This window comes from Hemitrygon akajei, chromosome 18 (assembly GCF_048418815.1).
Source record: "Hemitrygon akajei chromosome 18, sHemAka1.3, whole genome shotgun sequence".
NCBI classification, from domain to species: Eukaryota; Metazoa; Chordata; class Chondrichthyes; order Myliobatiformes; family Dasyatidae; genus Hemitrygon; species Hemitrygon akajei.
The window spans coordinates 44,342,680-44,360,572 of record NC_133141.1 but is presented as its reverse complement, the minus strand read 5'-3'; the positions used below and the strand labels follow the sequence as shown (position 1 = coordinate 44,360,572).

Here is a 17,893-nt window from a genome sequence, read left to right as displayed (position 1 = left end):
AACGAGGTTCATTGCACTCAGTATGGGAGAGAGATGGGGGCTGCCAGGAGTTTGTACTGACTATTACAGAGTTATAATTGTGTTTTCCGGTAGATATATTTTTGTAAATGTGCACTTTTATTTTCGCTAATTTTTGTAATTTTGACTTTTGATCCACCTAATACACCCTCGCAATAAAGTGCTAAGCCATTTTTCCTTTGGTCATAACCCACACATGTAACAAACTACATCTCAAACCACTCTTTCTATTACCTGTTGCATTGGGCAAAACTTCTGCACCTTAAGACCATAAGACGTAGAAGCTGAATTAGGCCATTCAACCCGTCGAGTCTGCTTGCCATTTCATCATGGCTGATCCTGGATCCCACTAAACCCAACATAAATGCCAACATTGCATTTGCAGCCTTTACCACAGACTTGACCTGAAAGTTAACCTTCTAGGAATCTTGCACGAGGACTCCCACGTCCCATTGTACCTCTGACGTTTGAATTTTCACCCCATTTGGATAATAGTCTGCACTTTTGTTCCTTTTACCAAAATGCATTGTCATTGCCCAACACTGTATTCCATCTGCCACTTTTTTTGCCCATTCTTCTACTCGTCTAAGTCCTGCTGCAATCACATTGCTTCCTCAGTACTACCTACCCCTTAACCTATCTTCATATCATCTGCAAACTTTGCCACAAAGCTATCAATTCCATTATCCAGATTATTGACAAACCAGTGGAGTGCCTCAGGGATCTGTTCTAGGACCCTTACTCTTTGTGATTTTTATAAATGACCTGGAGGGATGAGTTAGTAAGTTTGCTGATGACACAAAGGTTGGAGGTGTTGTGGATAGTGTGGAGGGCTGTTAGAGGTTACAGCGGAACATTGATAAGATGCAAAACTGGGCTGAGAAGTGGCAGATGGAGTTCAACCCAGATAAGTGTGAGGTGCAACACACACAAAATGCTGGTGGAACACAGCAGGCCAGGCAGCATCTATAGGGAGAAGCACTGTCTTCATATGTATGGCAGTGTGAGGTGGTTTATTTTGTTCGGCCAAATATGATGGCAAAATATAGTATTAATAGTAAGACTTTTGGCAGTGTGGAGGATCAGAGGGATCTTGGGGTTGGAGTCCATAATACGCTCAAAGCAGCTGTGCAGGTTGACTCTGTGGTTAAGAAGGCGTACAGTGTATTGGCCTTCATCAATTGTGGAATTGAATTTAGGAGCCGAGAGGTAATGTAGCAGCTATAAAGGACCCTGGTCAGACCCCACTTGGAGTACTGTGCTCAGTTCTGGTCGCCTCACTACAGGAAGGATATGGAAGCCATAGAAAGGGTGCAGAGGAGATTTACAAGAATGTTGCCTGGATTGGCAAGCATGCCTTATGAAAGCAGGTTGAGTGAACTCGGTCTTTTCTCCTTGGAGCGAAGGAGGATGGGAGGTGACCTGAGAGAGGTGTATAAGATGATGAGAGGCGTTGATCATGTGGATAGTCAGAGGCTTTCTCCCAGGGCTGAAATGGCTGCCACAAGAGAACACAGATTTAAGGTGCTGGGGAGCAGGTACAGAGGAGATGTCAGGGGTAAGTTTTTTTGCTCAGAGTTGTGAGTGCGTGGAATGGGCTGCCGGCAACGGTGGTGGAGGCGGATACTTTTAAGAGACTTTTGGATAGGTACATGGAGCTGAGAAAAATAGAAGGCTATAGGTAAGCCCAGTAATTTGACATGTTCAGCACAACTTTGTGGGCCGAAGGGCCTGTATTGTGCAGTAGGTTTTCTATGTTTCTAAATTACTTTAGTCAGAGGGTGATAAATCTGTGGAATTTGTTGCCACGAGCAGCTGTGGAGGCCAAGTCATTGGGTGGTTCTTGATTAGCCAGGGCATCAAACGGTATGGGGTGAAAGGGGAGTGGGGATGACTGGAAGAATTGGATCAGCCCATGATTAAGTGGCAGAGCAGACTTGATGAGCCAAATGGCCTTCTTCTGCTCCTATATCTTATGGCCTTAATGTGAAAAGTAGCGGTCCCAATACTGACACCTGAGGAACACCATTAGTCACTGGCAGCCAAGCAGAAAAGGCCCCTATATTCCCACTCGCTGCTCCTGTCTCCCAGCCATTCCTCTATCTATGCTAGTATATTCCCTGTAATGCCATCGGATTTTATCTTGTTAAACAGCCTTCTGTGGCACCTTATCAAATACCTTATGAAAATCCAAGTAAATTGCCTCCAATGCCTCTCCTTTGTCCACCCTGCTTGTTACTTTCCCAAAGAACTCCTAACAGATTTGTTAGGCAAGATTTCCCTTTACAAGAAGACATGCTGACTGTGACTTGTTTTATTATTAGTCTCCAAGTACCCTGAAACCTTATCCTTAATAATGGTCTCCAACACTTTCCCAACCACTGAGGAACCACTGTTCCTCCAACCTGAGTTTGGATTTATTTTGAACAACACCTTATATACCGGCTGGGTAGCCTCCAACCTGATGGCATGAACATTGACTTCTCTAACTTCCGTTAATGCCCCTCCTCCCCTTCTTACCCCATCCCTGACATATTTAGTTGTTTTTTCTCTCTCTCTCTCTGCCCATCACACTGCCTGTTCTCTATCTCCCTCTGGTGCTCCCCTTCCCCTTTCTTTCTCCCTAGGCCTCCCGTCCCATGATCCTTTCCCTTCTCCAGCTCTGTATCACTTTCGCCAATCACCTTTCCAGCTGTTAGCTTCATCCCACCCCCTCCAGTCTTCTATCATTTTGCATTTCCCCCTCCCCCCACTACTTTCAAATCTCTTACTATCTTTCCTTTTGGTTAGTCCTGACGAAGGGTCTCGGCTTGAAACGTCAACAGCGCTTCTCCCTATAGATGCTGCCTGGCCTGCTGTGTTCCACCAGCATTTTGTATGTGTTGTTGTTTCAACTCTCATCTCCCTTTTACTCTTCAAATAACTGGGGGGGAAAAAACAACTTTTGGTATCCTGCTTGATATTATTGGCTAGCTTGCCCTTGTATTTCATCCATTCTGTTATGGCTTTTTCAGTTGCTTTTTGTTGGATTTTTAAAACTTCCCTATTGTCCAACTTCCCACTCACTTTTGCTACATTGTATGTCCTTTCCTTGGCTTTTACGTAGTCCTTAACTTGTCAGCCACAGTTGCCTACCCCTGCCATTTGAGAACCACTGTGGAACATATCTATCCTGTGCCTTGTGAAGTATTCCCAGAAACTTCAGCCACCACTGTTCTGTCATCATCACTGCCAGTATCCTCATCCAATCCACCTGGGCAAGCTCACCTCTCCATTGCAAAACTAATACATTTGACTTGTGCTTTTCCCCTTCAAATTGCAGTATGGATCCAATCATATAATGATCGCTGTCTCCCAAGGGTTCCTTTTCCTTAAGTTCCCTAATAAGATCTGGGTTATTACACAATACCCAATCTAAGAAAGCCTTTCCCCGAGTAGGCTCAAGCATAAGCTGCTCCAAAAAGCCATCTCGTAGGCATTAAACAAATTCCTTCTCTTGCGATCTGACACCAACCTGCTTTTGTCCCCTTGCATATTGAAGTCCCCCATTACAATTGTGACATTACCCTTATTACATGCTCTTTCCAGCTCCCTCTGCAATCTCAACCCCACATCTTGGCTACTATTTGGAGGCCTATGTGATTTCCATAATTGTATTTTTTTTTACCCTTTGAGTTTCTTAACTCCACCAGAAAGACTCAACATTCTCTGACCCTATGTCAGAGAATATTGCTTCTACTGTGTCTGTTTTGCTGTCCATTCAAACCTTGTGTTATAGTGGTTTATTCAGGACAGATGGATGGGGGTGGTGGGTATTTGATTGATGCACACTGCTTTCCATAGGAATCACTCCCTCTGATTCCCTTGTCTATTCGTTCCTCCCGACTAATCTCCCTCCTGGTACTTATCCCTGAACGTGGCCGAAGTGCTACACCTGCCCATTTACCACCCGCTAATCTCCATTCAGAGTTCCAAACAGTCCTTCCAAGTGTAGAAGTTCACCTTTGAACCTGCCAGGGTCATCTGTTGTGTCCCGTGCTCCCAATGCAGCTTCCTCTACATTGGTGACACCCACTGTAAATTTGGGTACCGCTTTGTCACGCACCTCCACTCAATCTGTCAAGAGTGGAAAAGTGGCCCAACGTTTTAATTCCAATTCCCATTCCATCATGTCAGTCCCTAGCCTGATGGTATGAACATCAACTTCCCCTTCTTGTTGGGAAAAAAAATCCCTTTCCTCTTCTATTCCCCCTCTGGCTTCTTGCCTTTCTCCTATGATCCACTCTCCTGTTAGATTCCTTCCTCAACAGCCCTTGCCTTTCCCACCTGTGGCTTCACCTGTTCACCTGTCACCTTCCAGCTATCCTCACTCCTCTCTTTCCTCCCCCCCCCCCCCCCCCCCACGACATTTTCTGGTATCTTTCCCCTTCCTTTACAGTCCTAGTGAAGGGTCTTGACTGTTTGTTCATTTCAATGGATGCTGCCTGATCTGCTGAGTTCATCTAGTATTTTGTGTGATTCAGATCTCTAGCATCTGCAGTCTCTTGTGTATTTGAGTATATTTCTTCAGTCTTTTGAATGATTAACAAATACATTTTAATGTTTTTTTAACAAATTTGTTATTTTGCTCGTTAATAAGTCAGGTGCACAGGTGGCCTTAGTATTTAAGTAGTTTTGTTTTTCAGTTATTGTGTGTTTTTAGGATTAGAAATCTCACTACATTTTGTTATTAATACAAAATAAATTTTGCATGGAATTCAATGCAGAATAGTTCAAATGTGGCACTGGCAATGGTGATGTAGTTACTGAGTTTGCTATCCCTCAAGGGATGTATTTATGAAATAGGAGTAAAAAGGCATTTTGATGATATTAGATGGAGGGCTGAAAACAGACTTGTGGGGCATAATTTGTATGGACTGCTTGGAACTAAAGAGCTGTTTTGTGCTACAAGCCTTAATTTGCTCATTAACCAATTTGGAATACTCTAGAACATATTATGCCACAAGATGGCTTTAAACCATACAAAGGACACGATTTCTGATTGGATCATTGTCAATGCAATTAAGAATGGAGAACAAGATGTTATTATTCTTTAGTCCTGACTAAGGGGTTCCTGCTTCAAATTGCAATGGAAAAAGTGTCTTGAACTTCAGTTAAAGATAGAATCGGACTTAATTGAAATGGGAAAATTAACAGAGCTGAAATTATAGGGTAGAAAATAATCACAAATTCGGCAAGCAGTGCTGATATAGGTAATTGAGTGGGATTGGGTTATTACCTGTTTTTTTTTAAGATCATGACCTATGTAATACTTTGTCTGTTGAAGTCATGGAATTTGAAATAGGAAAGCCTAGGAGAGTCTGGGCCCAGTGAATGCAAATGAAGAGATGAATTTGAGATTATCAGATGTCTTTCTGATTTTAGAAATGTAAACTTCGTAGCACATTTGTTTTTGTTACTTTTTCTGCATTGTTTTGACTGCAAACGTTTAGCATTCCTGGGGTAGGGCTTCATGTGGAAATATGTTAAGAATTTGACGGCTGATATTGTAGAGGATTTTCGGGAATTAGGTTTATAGCTGCAAGGTAATCTTTATACTTTTTGGAAACTAAATCTTTCAACTAATATCAGATTTAAATGATGAAATATTCTAATTGTTGAAAGTCACTTCCGTTGAGATTGGTTAGTTTAGTTTAGAAACTGCAGCTACTTTTCACATTGGCTAGCTGCCTGGTGTCCAGTTTCAAATATTGTGGATATATAAAATAGCATGTGGAAGGGTCTTGCTCTTTTTTTTAAGACAAGATGATTGGGAAGGTGTGCTCTGCATACACTTTTAATTAACTATGTTTGTTGAATATTCAGCTTTGTAGTGTCTGTAACTTGGGGAACATGAATGGTTGAATTTTTACTGTTTGTAAATAAGTGATTGATGTACTTATTTGAAGTCAGTGTACTTCCTGTCTCACTTGCCAGACCCACAAACCTGATTCAACAATACAGTTGCCGCAATAATCTCAGATTGCACTGTTTAGCAAAATGCAAAACCTAAAATACTAAAGGCTTTGGGATTGGAGGCAATATTCTTCCATGAAGCAGATCAATAGGATGGAATACAAGAACAGCTATCTGAGGCAACATCCTGGTTAAAACAAATTTGCATAAATAAAACTGGAATCACGTAATTTACTGTCATGAGGAACATAGTTTCTGAAACTAGAACATTGTAAAGTTTGTGGAATTGAATTGGTCGGGGTTCAAAGTAAAATTTTATTATCAGAGTACATGTCACTGCATACAACCCTGAGATTCTTTTAGAATAACGTAAGCTGCTGTATTGAATGAGTGGCCACGAATTATTGCTACATTGCCTTGCCTTTTGAAGAGTGAAAGCAATTTTCCAGAGAAATTTGATCTAAAACTTTTCATATCATTTCTGATTTTAACTTGTATAGAGCCAACTATGGTTAATTTGTTTGTGACTGGTTAGGAGTGAGCTCCCATGTAGTAAATGTACATATCTAATTGGGTTACTTCATGTTCTCATTTAGTGCCACTAAGAATTTTTGTTTTGGTGAATATTTGATTTTTTAAATATTTCTGCTAGTGCCATGGTAATATTGTTTAAAAATATTATGAAAATTGTACATAAAAGTAATTTTAAAATACAATGTCTATTGCACTGTACAAAATATTTTAAGTTAAAATTAAGCTTCATTTAGCACACTGTTTTCAGTTAGAACAGTTCATATTTCAATTTGAAATGTTATTTTTCCACCCAACCCCTGTACTTCCCAAGCAAAAAAAAGCAATGCAGGATAACATAAAGAAACTTGAGCATGAAATGGCTATCCTTGAAGCAGTCCTGGGTCAACATAGCAGCCAGGGCGCTGAATATTTACACTCAATGAACCACCAAGAAGATTGTCCAGAGAGCAAACATGAAGAGAAAACGAACAGTTTGTTGATAAAAAAGGGTAAAGTTCTTAAAATATAAATAAAACTAAAAATGTGGCAGATGTTGAGTTTTATTAGAGATTGTGTTTGTTTTGTTCCTTATTTCCGATATTCAATTTGCATAAATATTAACAGTTAAAAATCTGGCATATGAATTTAACTCAGCAAAAATCCATCATCTTAATGAAAGAAAAAAGTCTATAGATTACTAGAAAATTTGTTCAGAGAACTTTTTGTTTTACATAATGGAAGATTGATTGCTTTAGATATAATTAATTCACACCAATGTCCAAATTTGAAAATTCAGCTTTCCAAGATCTGAAATCAAAGAAGTTTTAGGTGCATGTCATTACTCTTTATCTAATCTGCTGAATGTGCTTCATTTATTTTCAATAGTTTCATTATTGCTTCAAGATAAAAGCAATCATGTGCACGATAGTAGAAAGATTGAACATAATACAATTAAGAGCTGTTCATTATGCTTAGACGCTAGTTAAATTGAAATTTTGCTTCACAGAATAGAATTTAAGCGTAGTTTAGTCACTGTACTCTTCAGTTAAACTGCAGCTTCTTGATGTCATTTTCATTTGCTCTAATAAAGATTACAGCTGACTCAGCAAAACTGAAAAGGATATAATGATCAAATTTATAAATTGAAGTTCTGCGGATCAGCTTAACACTTGACATATTTCTGGGACTTCCATTTTTTAAAAAAAAAATATGCACAAGTGTATTTTGGAATAAATTCAAGAAATCTCTTCAATGATTAGTTCTGACATTTAAATTTATCCCATAAATCACAGATATCTGAAGCATTTTCTGTGTTCATCTTTGAGGTAATCTGAAGTCAAAGTTGCAGACAATATTGTGGATCATAAAGGGCCCTCTTTTTTTTAAAAAAAAAAAAGAAAGATACAGGAAGTGTTTGAATTTCCTTATTCTTTAAGTGCCTTAGTGGGCCTGAATTTGGGCAGGGCAGGTTGATTTAATTGGAGATATACGTAGAACCAGAATGTACTAAAGGTCAGGGCTTTCTCATTATATAATGGAAGTGAGATAGTTAATATTTCCTTAGATTGAAATTAAGTCATTGAGTATGATTCATTGGAATGTAAATTATTTTGATTCACCTCAGACATTCCGAAAGAAGTTGACAGGTTCAGTGGTGAGAAGCTGTTTCATGAAGCTAGTGAGTCTAACAAGGAAGCATATTCTCACAATATGATTTTGAACTGAAATCAAATATTTTTTGGTATTTCCTCTTTTTCTATTCCCAAGAGGTACTAGTTTCAGTCATTGAGTATATGTAAGGATGCTCCTGTACTCTTAGATGAAGGGAGTCGTGGGATTGGACATTAAATGGACTTCAGGCACTGGCTCTTCTTGATAAGAGGTCAAGTCGTTGGTTATCGGTAATACTTGTACAAGACACTAGAGGAAAATACCTTGCTCTGCACTCCAGTCTTCAAATGTACCTGATCTGCTGTTGAGTTTTCACTACTTGGTTGTATATGCAGTGAATAAACCAATTGGATCCATTTATTATATATGCACTTATGTTATAAAATGACTTCTGGATATAGTGCTGTAGCTGCTATTTGCCCTCCAGTACTTCTGACTAAGTGAACATTGAGTGTAAGTCACAAGAAGTTTATATAATTTTCAGTCATAAGGAGATTACATCCACAAATGCACCTGCCCTTGCCCGGTGGCCTTTTCAGATTCTAATAACGTATTGAGTATCATTTCTTTATACAACTGGTGTCATTTAGTTCTTCTCTAAATATTCTGCACAAGAGTCAAGCAGATGTTTAGTTGATGAATATACTTAATACATAACACTTGTATAATTTCAGATAACTTCCATCTGGAATCAATTATATTATTACAAGCAGATAATTGTGCATGTGGTTTTGGCTCTACCGTTGCCATCAGTTGGAGAATCACAAGTTTATCTTGTCTGTGTCCACGAATACATGATTTGATTAGTGTATTCTTAAAATTGTTTACAAAATGTAGTTTCAACAAGGTTCTCTTACTGACAAAACTGGCTTTAAGAAAGCAAATGTGATGGTTTAGTATTGGGAAATTCTAACAACAAGACATCTGATTCAAAATTGGCAGTTTCTTTGAGGAAAGATATTCCTTTCAAAATTGTTTTTTGATAATGAAAGATAAATTTTAAAGTAGTTCAATTTTAGTAAGTTGTTGATTTTAGAATTGTTATTTTTGAGTCATGTCATTGAAAGGATACAATTTGAGAGTATATAGGAAACACTTATTTAAATGGTTTCATCCAGTGCTTGGCAAAATCCTGCAACTTTTGGAATAACTAATTTTTTTCCCATTACTCCCATTTTGTTCATCTCTCCTGTCTCTATCCCCCACCTCTCCAGCCTCCTAGTTTTAATTTTTTGTAGCTTCATGCATTCAATATTTTCACAATATAATTTATTTGTTCTGGCACCTCATTGCTTTTTCATAATCTGCGCTTTATAAAAACTGTTGGCTTGCTACTTTAAAATAGCATGTGTTTTTCAGGTATTAGCATTCCGATGAGGGTTCAAATCCTCTTGTGTTGCTCAAGTGTTTTTCTTTATTTTACAACACCTTCATTTAATCAGACAGTGGATGATTTTGGCAAGATGATGGTGAAATGAAAACGGCACTAAATCCTGTGGAAGATGTAAACTAAAGAATGAGCATGAAAATACATCATGGATGCCAGTGAAACCACGTAACTTTTCAGATAAACCTTCATAAACAGTAACACACACAAAATGCTGGTGGAACACAGCAGGCCAGGCAGCATCTATAGGGAGAAGCACTGTCGACGTTTCGGGCCGAGACCCTTCATCAAGACTAACTAAGAAACTAAGAGATTTGAAAGTAGGAGGGGGAGGGGGAAATGTGAAATGATAGGAGAAGACTGGAGGGGGTGGGATGAAGCTAAGAGCTGGAAAGGTGATTGGCGAAAGTGATACAGAGCTGGAGAAGGGAAAGGATCATGGGACGGGAGGCCTAGGGAGAAAGAAAGGGGAAGGGGAGCACCAGAGGGAGATAGAGAACAGGCAGTGTGATGGGCAGAGAGAGAGAGAGAAAAAACAACTAAATATGTCAGGGATGGGGTAAGAAGGGGAGGAGGGGCATTAACGGAAGTTAGAGAAGTCAATGTTCATGCCATCAGGTTGGAGGCTACCCAGCCGGTATATAAGGTGTTGTTCCTCCAACCTGAGTGTGGCTTCATCTTGACAGTAGTGACCTACAACTCTCTGAGGCAGAGCGCTCTGTCCTCAGTAAGGGCCTCACCTTTGTCCGCCTTCGCCCACACCTCAGCGAGTTCCACGTACGCCATGATGCCGAACTCTTCTGCCGGCTCCATCTCCGAGCTTACTACTTTGACAAGGACTCTCCTACCCCCACTGATTACCCCTTCTCCTGTCTTCAACCCTCCTCCTCTTCATGGACACCCCGCTCTGGTCTTCTGCCTGCTCTGGATCTTTTTATTGCTAATTGCCGACGGGACATCAACCATCTCGACTTCACTGCACCCTGTTCCAATTCCAACCTCACTCCTTCCTCTACTGTCAAGATGAAGCCACACTCAGGTTGGAGGAACAACACCTTATATACTGGATGGGTAACCTCCAACCTGATAGCATGAACATTGACTTCTCTAACTTCTGTTAATGCCCCTCCTCCCCTTCTTACCCCATCCCTGACAATATTTAGTTTGGTTTTTTTTCCTCTCCCTGCCCATCACTCTGCCTGTTCTCCATCTCCCTCTGGTGCTCCCCCTCCCCCTTTCTTTCTCCCGAGGCCTCCTCCATGATCCTTTCCCTTCTCTAGCTCAGTATCCCTTTTGCCAATCACCTGTCTGGCTCTCAGCTTCACCCCACCCCCTCTGGTCTTCTCATCATTTTGTGTTTTCCCCCTCCCCCTCCTACTTTCAAATCTCTTAGTATCTTTCCTTTCAGTTAGTCCTGATGAAGGGTCTCGGCCCGAAACGTCGACAGTGCTTCTCCCTATAGATGCTGCCTGGCCTGCTGTGTTCCACCAGCATTTTGAGTGTTGTTTGAATTATCAGCATCTGCAGATTTCCTCGTGATGGCGGTATTAAGGGATGTATTTAATTGGATCAGTCCAGTGAAACTGAACAGAATGTGTTCTTGAAGAGAAATTATTTAAGTAACAAATCAAAAATTATATTATCTAAACTATCAGATATCAGAGCATTGAAGTGAAATATCTGTTTACATATTGAAACTTGAATATATATGTGGAAAAATGTATAATTGCGAACTCATTGTTGTGTTAACAGTTACTCCTGCCTGTCCCCTAGACGATGCTGAGATTTTGCAGACCGAATCAAAATGTCTTCCAGTAACGGAGGCCTTAAGACCTCAACAACAGCTGAACACAAGCATAACCTTTACACATGGTAATAAGGAGAAGACTAGCTGGTAAGGATTCCAGTTTGCAAAATTATATAATAGTACTGTTTTAAAACTGAGGTACTGTTTTAAATTTTCATGTTTTTGATTAAAGGAACAGCTTACAAGCATTGAATTTTCAAGGTTTAATGTAAATGTTCCCTTTTCTCTCTACCCCACTATTATTAAACTCTGTAACATCTGTGCCTGTGGCCTTTTCCTGTACTCTAACTTATTTTTTAGTTATATGTGAATAAGTGATATTTCTGAAGTTTGCTTTCAACAAAGGATCAAATCATAACATGGGAGTAGGTGCTTCAAATGTTGATTGGAATTTGATCCTGCCATTGGTGTTCAAATAACAATTATAGACATCTTTATTTTCACCAGATGCAGACCAATATTGAAAGCTACTGAATTTGAATGATCGCTGTTTATTATCCCATTTCAACAAAATTTGTTTCTTAAAAATAAATGTCCTGTGTCAGTAGTGGGTTGGCTGCTATTTGACCAAGGTTTGATTTAAAATTTGCAAAAACTGCTCAAAATGTTAACCATTAGAGTGAGATAGAGTAAATATAACTAATCCCCAATGATACAATGCTAAAGATTCACAGCAAATGTTCAGCATCTGGAAAAAGCTCAATATATGGTGTTAATTGTGGAGTTAATGTGGTTAATTGAATGGTAGTTCTGTTATCTCCTTATCATAGTTATTGGTTTTGATCTCAAAGATGCCGGTAGCAGTACTTCATGATATGTTTGCCGTGGTATTGCAAATGATGTATTTGGGTTTAAAAAATATATAATTTTTTTTCATATTAATATGTTTCTTTTGCTTTGGAATAACAATGAGTACACAAATGTTGTATCTAGTTTATATTAATTTTCTCTGCACAAATTTGTGGGAATCCAGTTACTGTTACCATTATCAACTTATTCTTCTGCACAGCCCAAAACCTTTAATGGATATGGAAATTGGACAAATACCAGAGGGATTTCAAGAAATGAATGCCTTGCAATTTAAGGCAAGCTCTCAAAGGGAAATGAAGGAGCCTTCAATTGCTGAAAGAGAAAAAGAAATAAAAGATCAAGCAGACTTGGAGAGTGAAGGTATTTCTTATATAGGATATCATGAAGAGTCACAGCATTCATGATCGGCTAAAGCAAGGTGACCACAGAGCCTGTAAATGTTCTGCCTGGGAGTGAAGCAAATTGGCTTAGTCAAAGTGCTACTACTGTCTTATTCACAAGAACATCTGAGCTGTAAATTTTGACCTAACCTGGATGTCTAGATATTTTGAGCAAAGGAAGCACATGGGCAATAAATGGTGCTATGCTATGAGTTGTGCCTGTTTAAGCATCTACTCTTAAGTCTATGATCTAATGGACATAATTTTCACAATAAACATGCCTGCAGTTGCACTATGGGTTTAGTACTCAACAGTTAAGGTTAGCAATTTTTTCTGATTGATGAAAACATAGCCTGAATATGTGGATTGTATAGGTTAGCATTCAATGGGATCTTTAAGGATAGTTCTGAGAGAGCTCAAATTTCCTTGATTGACATTCAGTGTCTTTATCACAATGAAGGTGCCCACCTATCATCCCTGTACAGTCTTCACTAACAGCTCTTTCTCTGTCCAGTCTATTCTCCTGCCATTCCTCTAGATGGGAAATAACACAAGCAGTGATCTTTTTCACCAGTGACTTGAAAGGTAGATAGAAAAGCAGTGTTTATTAATGGATAAAATGAATACTGAATTTATAGGATTTGTTTATTTTTGCAAGGTCCCAGTTGACATGCTTCAGGAAGTCACCTTGTGCCTCTTAAATGTTCTTTGTGTGCAGTGTAGCCAGTCCATTTATAGTGAAATTTGAGCATAAATAATACTAGAAGCTCTCATTAGTGACTTCTTATTGCTGCTTACCTTTGGAAAAAGTTTAATTGTTGTATTTTCCAAAATAATGCCATTCCCTTAACCAGCCAAGCTACTGTATGTTGGATGCCTGCCTTTCAAAGTTTAATTGAAGGACATTATTTAATTTATCGCAATTATTGTACAAAGTTCAGTATAATGGAAAAAGGTGTGGGAAATGGTATAAGGCATGTGAATTTTTTTTCTCATAAATCCCTTTCAAATACTCTGCGGACTTCATAGTTACTTTGACAATCTTAAAGTACTAAAATGACACTTCATTTATTACCTAGTTTTGCCTTCTCGTGCATTCCTTTAAGTAATGATTTCTGTAAAAATGTCCAAATCCTGTTGGTTCTTGTGTTTAAAAAACATTAACATTGTGTTTACTCTTTCAGAAAATGTTGTCAGTGATGAGAAGTTACTGAAAGACATGCTGATTCAGAAATTGGACAATAAAGGAAAGGAGGAGTGTAACTTGGCACCAGCAGAAAGAACTCCCGGTTGGTCCCTCTGGACAGTGTTGCAACACGCACAAGGGATGGCTGGCAGTCTTAGTCTGCCACAATCACAAAACCAGAGAACCGGCGAAAAGGCAGTGTGCAGAGACTTCAAACAGAATAGCTGTTCTCGCGCTTCCTCCCCTGTTTTCAACAAAGCTTCAACCTCTACAAGGAGCACTGTCACGGCAGTTCAAAGAAAAATGTCTTTTGTGGCTTCAGGATTGAACAAACGTGAAATTGTAAGCTTAAATTAAGTTGATTTTAATACTTCAGTGAAAGAACAACTAATCTGTCCAATTTAGATATCAAGTCTGTAAGAATTTTTTCACCTTCCTGTATTTTTAGTGCTGCCTGTTGATCAAATCTAGTGTTTACTGACAGATGAATTACTGAACCTGACCATTGGAGGGAGCTGAATTAATGGTTATCATTTAGCCTGGAAATAGTTCAGTTGTCATGTTAATTCAGCTGCTTTCACTGTTGTGCTCAGCAGTTCCCTGCAAACCAATTTCCCGTTAGATATTCCACAGAAACTAACTGCAGAGTGATAACAATGTTATCACTTGTGTAAATAATCTAATAATTGACTTTGCCCATTTGCCAAGCTTCAACAAAATTTGATGTTTAAAATAACATTGCCAAAGTTCTGAGGAAACTTTGTATATTTTTATATAGTGTATCTAAGCTTCAACATTGAAAATGTATATAACACAAAAATATGGAATGAAGCCCAGAATTTTAGTAAATTGAAGTAAAATTAAAGTTAAAAGTACTTCTGTATTAAAAAAACAACTTTATTGTTTTCTAGAGCAACCAATTTTTTGTAGCTATATTAAGCAAATATCAGTATAATTTACAAAAGTTGGTTATGAAAATAGTTATGTTATTCCAGAAGTTTACTGTCAGATCCAATCCTGTTTTTTCAACTAACCCCATGTGCTAAACCATCTAAGGTAATAGCATTTAACTCTGAGGTAAAGACGGGAGTTAACTGCTCTACTTCCATTGAGAGCTAGAATAAATTATCCTCTACTAGGAAAGTAGTAGTAAAGGAAACAATGTGAACACATATTCTGAGGAGGGATGTATCGTCATGAACTTTTTTTTCAGTCTTTTTCCCTTGTACAATGTGTAACTTGGATTGCTCTACTTGTTGTCCACACTATGATTGAACTGATCTATTCCAAGTAGTCACCATTATGCAAAATTCTACAGGGTCTCTATATAGAACCAGTGAAATTACAAAACAAATGAAAAGTAAAAAAGAGTCGGGCTTTCACTGTATTTGAAGTTTGCACGTGATAACATTCCAGCTTTGCCCTTCGTGTGAAGCGTATACAATTCATCTTGTTATAATATAACTTGTTGACTCTCGCACAGCCCATCCTTCTCTTGCAATCACCACTCTCCCAAAACAAAGTTCACTACCAAAGCTAATGGGCCAAAGTGGAATTTGGAAACATCTGAGATGTCTTCAGTACCGATATTTTTGCTTCTGGAGCCAACAAAAAACTGGGAAATTCTAAAACTTCACAGCTATGACATTATAATACTCCATTTTGTGCTAATATCATTTGTGACAGGAATCTGGCTTTGATCGACTGAGAGGTAACAATTTACAAAATGCACCCAGTCTTTGCTGTTAGCATTCAAAAATAAATTTGAAGTAACTGCAGTGGCCACCAGCAATTTGATCAATTTAGACGTTTCAGGATTTCCTCCTAGTTTTGATTTTTTCTAAAAGAAAATCGACATTGTTCATTTAAGTTTATTAGAGCAACATTGTATTAAAATTTGAGGTGAATTTCAATACAAGTGCTGAAATGTTATCATCAGTAAGAGGAGAGGTTTGTTAGTCCCATGATTTTTCTCCATCTCTCCCTTTGTTTGCGTTCACCTGACACGGTCTTCCAAATCGACCCCATTACCTGCTTGTCATCTTACGCCCTTCAGTCCACCAATTACCTTTTTTGCCACTTCCCTTTTCCTCTGCTGCCCCTCTTGGCTCTCAGTCCTGGTGCACATTTCCCTCCCACCAGTGCTGTTTGACCTGCTGAGATCTTCCAGCAGATTGTGTTGCCCCTGATTATCTTTACTTTAAAATACATGTAAACCAGATGGATCAACTGAGGTTTTTCTTTCAGAAGTACAATTTTTTGATTTGCTTCCATGTTTTACAGTTTCAGTATGTTTTAGAACTTGAATATCCTTTTGGAAAAAAAAATTGTAGAAGTAACTAGGTTTAATTGTATAATGTGTTTCTTTTTGACATTAGTTGGTGCTGGTTCTCGAAAAATTCTATCAGTTCATTTCCCTCACTATGTCCCTGTAACCTTTTCTCCTGCATGCCCATCAGCTTACTTGACTCAGTGTAAATTACAGTGAGCAGCCAACCAGCTCACTTTTAGACAATAGACAATAGGTGCAGAAGTAGACCATTCAGCCCTCGAGCCTGCACCGCCATTCTGAGATCATGGCTGATCATCTACTATCAATACCCGGTTCCTGCCTTGTCCCCATATCCCTTGATTCCCCTATCCATAAGATACCTATCTAGCTCCTTCTTGAAAGCATCCAGAGAATTGGCCTCCACTGCCTTCTGAGGCAGTGCATTCCAGACCCCCACAACTCTCTGGGAGAAGAAGTTTTTCCTTAACTCTGTCCTAAATGACCTACCCCTTATTCTCAAACCATGCCCTCTGGTACTGGACTCTCCCAGCATCTGGAACATATTTCCTGCCTCTATCTTGTCCAATCCCTTAATAATCTTATATGTTGCAATCAGATCCCCTCTCAATCTCCTTAATTCCAGCGTGTACAAGCCCAGTCTCTCTAACCTCTCTGCGTAAGACAGTCCAGACATCCCAGGAATTAACCTCATGAATCTACGCTGTACTTCCTCTATAGCCAGGATGTCCTTCCTTAACCCTGGAGACCAAAACTGTACACAATACTCCAGGTGTGGTCTCACCAGGGCTCTGTACAAATGCAAGAGGATTTCCTTGCTCTTGTACTCAATTCCCTTTGTAATAAAGGCCAACATTCCATTAGCCTTCTTCACTGTCTGCTGCACTTGCTCATTCACCTTCAGTGACTGATGAAGATGGGGGAGAATGCTAGAGCAAATTGGGATAACATTCACGTGTCCCAAGGAAAACAAAACACGCAGATTCCTCACACAGATTAGTAGTAGGGTACTATGACGAAGTAGCACGACCTGCTGCACTAACTTAAAATAAAAGTTCACTGTATATCTAAATTCATCTTGTTAATTGTATTACAGCAATTGGTTGAAGCTTTTGCAAGAAAAATAGGAGCTGAGTTTCAGAGTGACTTTTCACCTAGTACAACCCATGTCATCATGAAAACAGGTACAGTATTATTTTGCTAGCTTTATCTTTTCAATGATGTGGCATTCTAGATATGAAGAGAGCTGAGAATCACAGTGAAAGGCATATCTGGTTCAGTTTGCCACATGGACTATTCCAGTGCTTAGCATTGCTCAGGAGCTTCCTCTGTTCTATTAATGTCTTCTGAAGCTACTCACCAATTCATGCTCCTTTGAATGCAACAAATGTGTAAAGTATTTACACATTTGATGCTTGCATGGCTAAAATTAAAACCTTTTAAGAATGGGAAGAATGCATGTTGATACGAAGATTTTTAATTTTTGTAAGCTATTTGTTGAAATGCTTAATTTTGTCAAGATTTACATTGCAATTGTACCAAATTGAGTACCTGCAGTTTTGTTTAATTACCAATTCTCCTGGGGATCTCCGTATGTTGCCGATTTGCATGTCAAGGCAGTAAAGAGCAACTTAGCTGCTCAGATAGTTTTGTACAGTATAATTAATTAATGTTCATCTCTGCAGACAGCTTGAAGGATTCCAGTACAGGACAAATTGTAAACTAGCAGTTAAAATAGAATGTATAAAAATGGAGATCTGTGAGCCAGCTATATAAGAAAGTAGTAAGCCATACAGTTCCTCTAGATGACCTCACACTTAGGATTATGTTTGATCTTTGGCTTTGGCTCCATTTTCTGGCCTGTTTTTCCCCTTTT

The 17,893-nt window shown here is 38.9% G+C and overlaps 1 protein-coding gene across 3 annotated transcripts in view; it reads left to right on the top strand.

Moving 5' to 3' along the window:
- Positions 1–17,893, top strand: part of LOC140741384 (breast cancer type 1 susceptibility protein homolog) — a 92,452-nt gene that overhangs the window by 34,606 nt on the left and 39,953 nt on the right. For 2 of the 3 annotated variants that reach the window (XM_073071549.1, XM_073071547.1), the window contains exons 10-14: positions 6,818–6,995; positions 11,297–11,438; positions 12,361–12,521; positions 13,726–14,069; positions 17,114–17,201. In XM_073071549.1, the coding sequence (XP_072927650.1) occupies positions 6,818–6,995; positions 11,297–11,438; positions 12,361–12,521; positions 13,726–14,069; positions 17,114–17,201 (913 nt within the window). The remainder of the gene's footprint in view (positions 1–6,817; positions 6,996–11,296; positions 11,439–12,360; positions 12,522–13,725; positions 14,070–17,113; positions 17,202–17,893) is intronic. The other variant, XM_073071548.1, reaches the window with a different exon arrangement.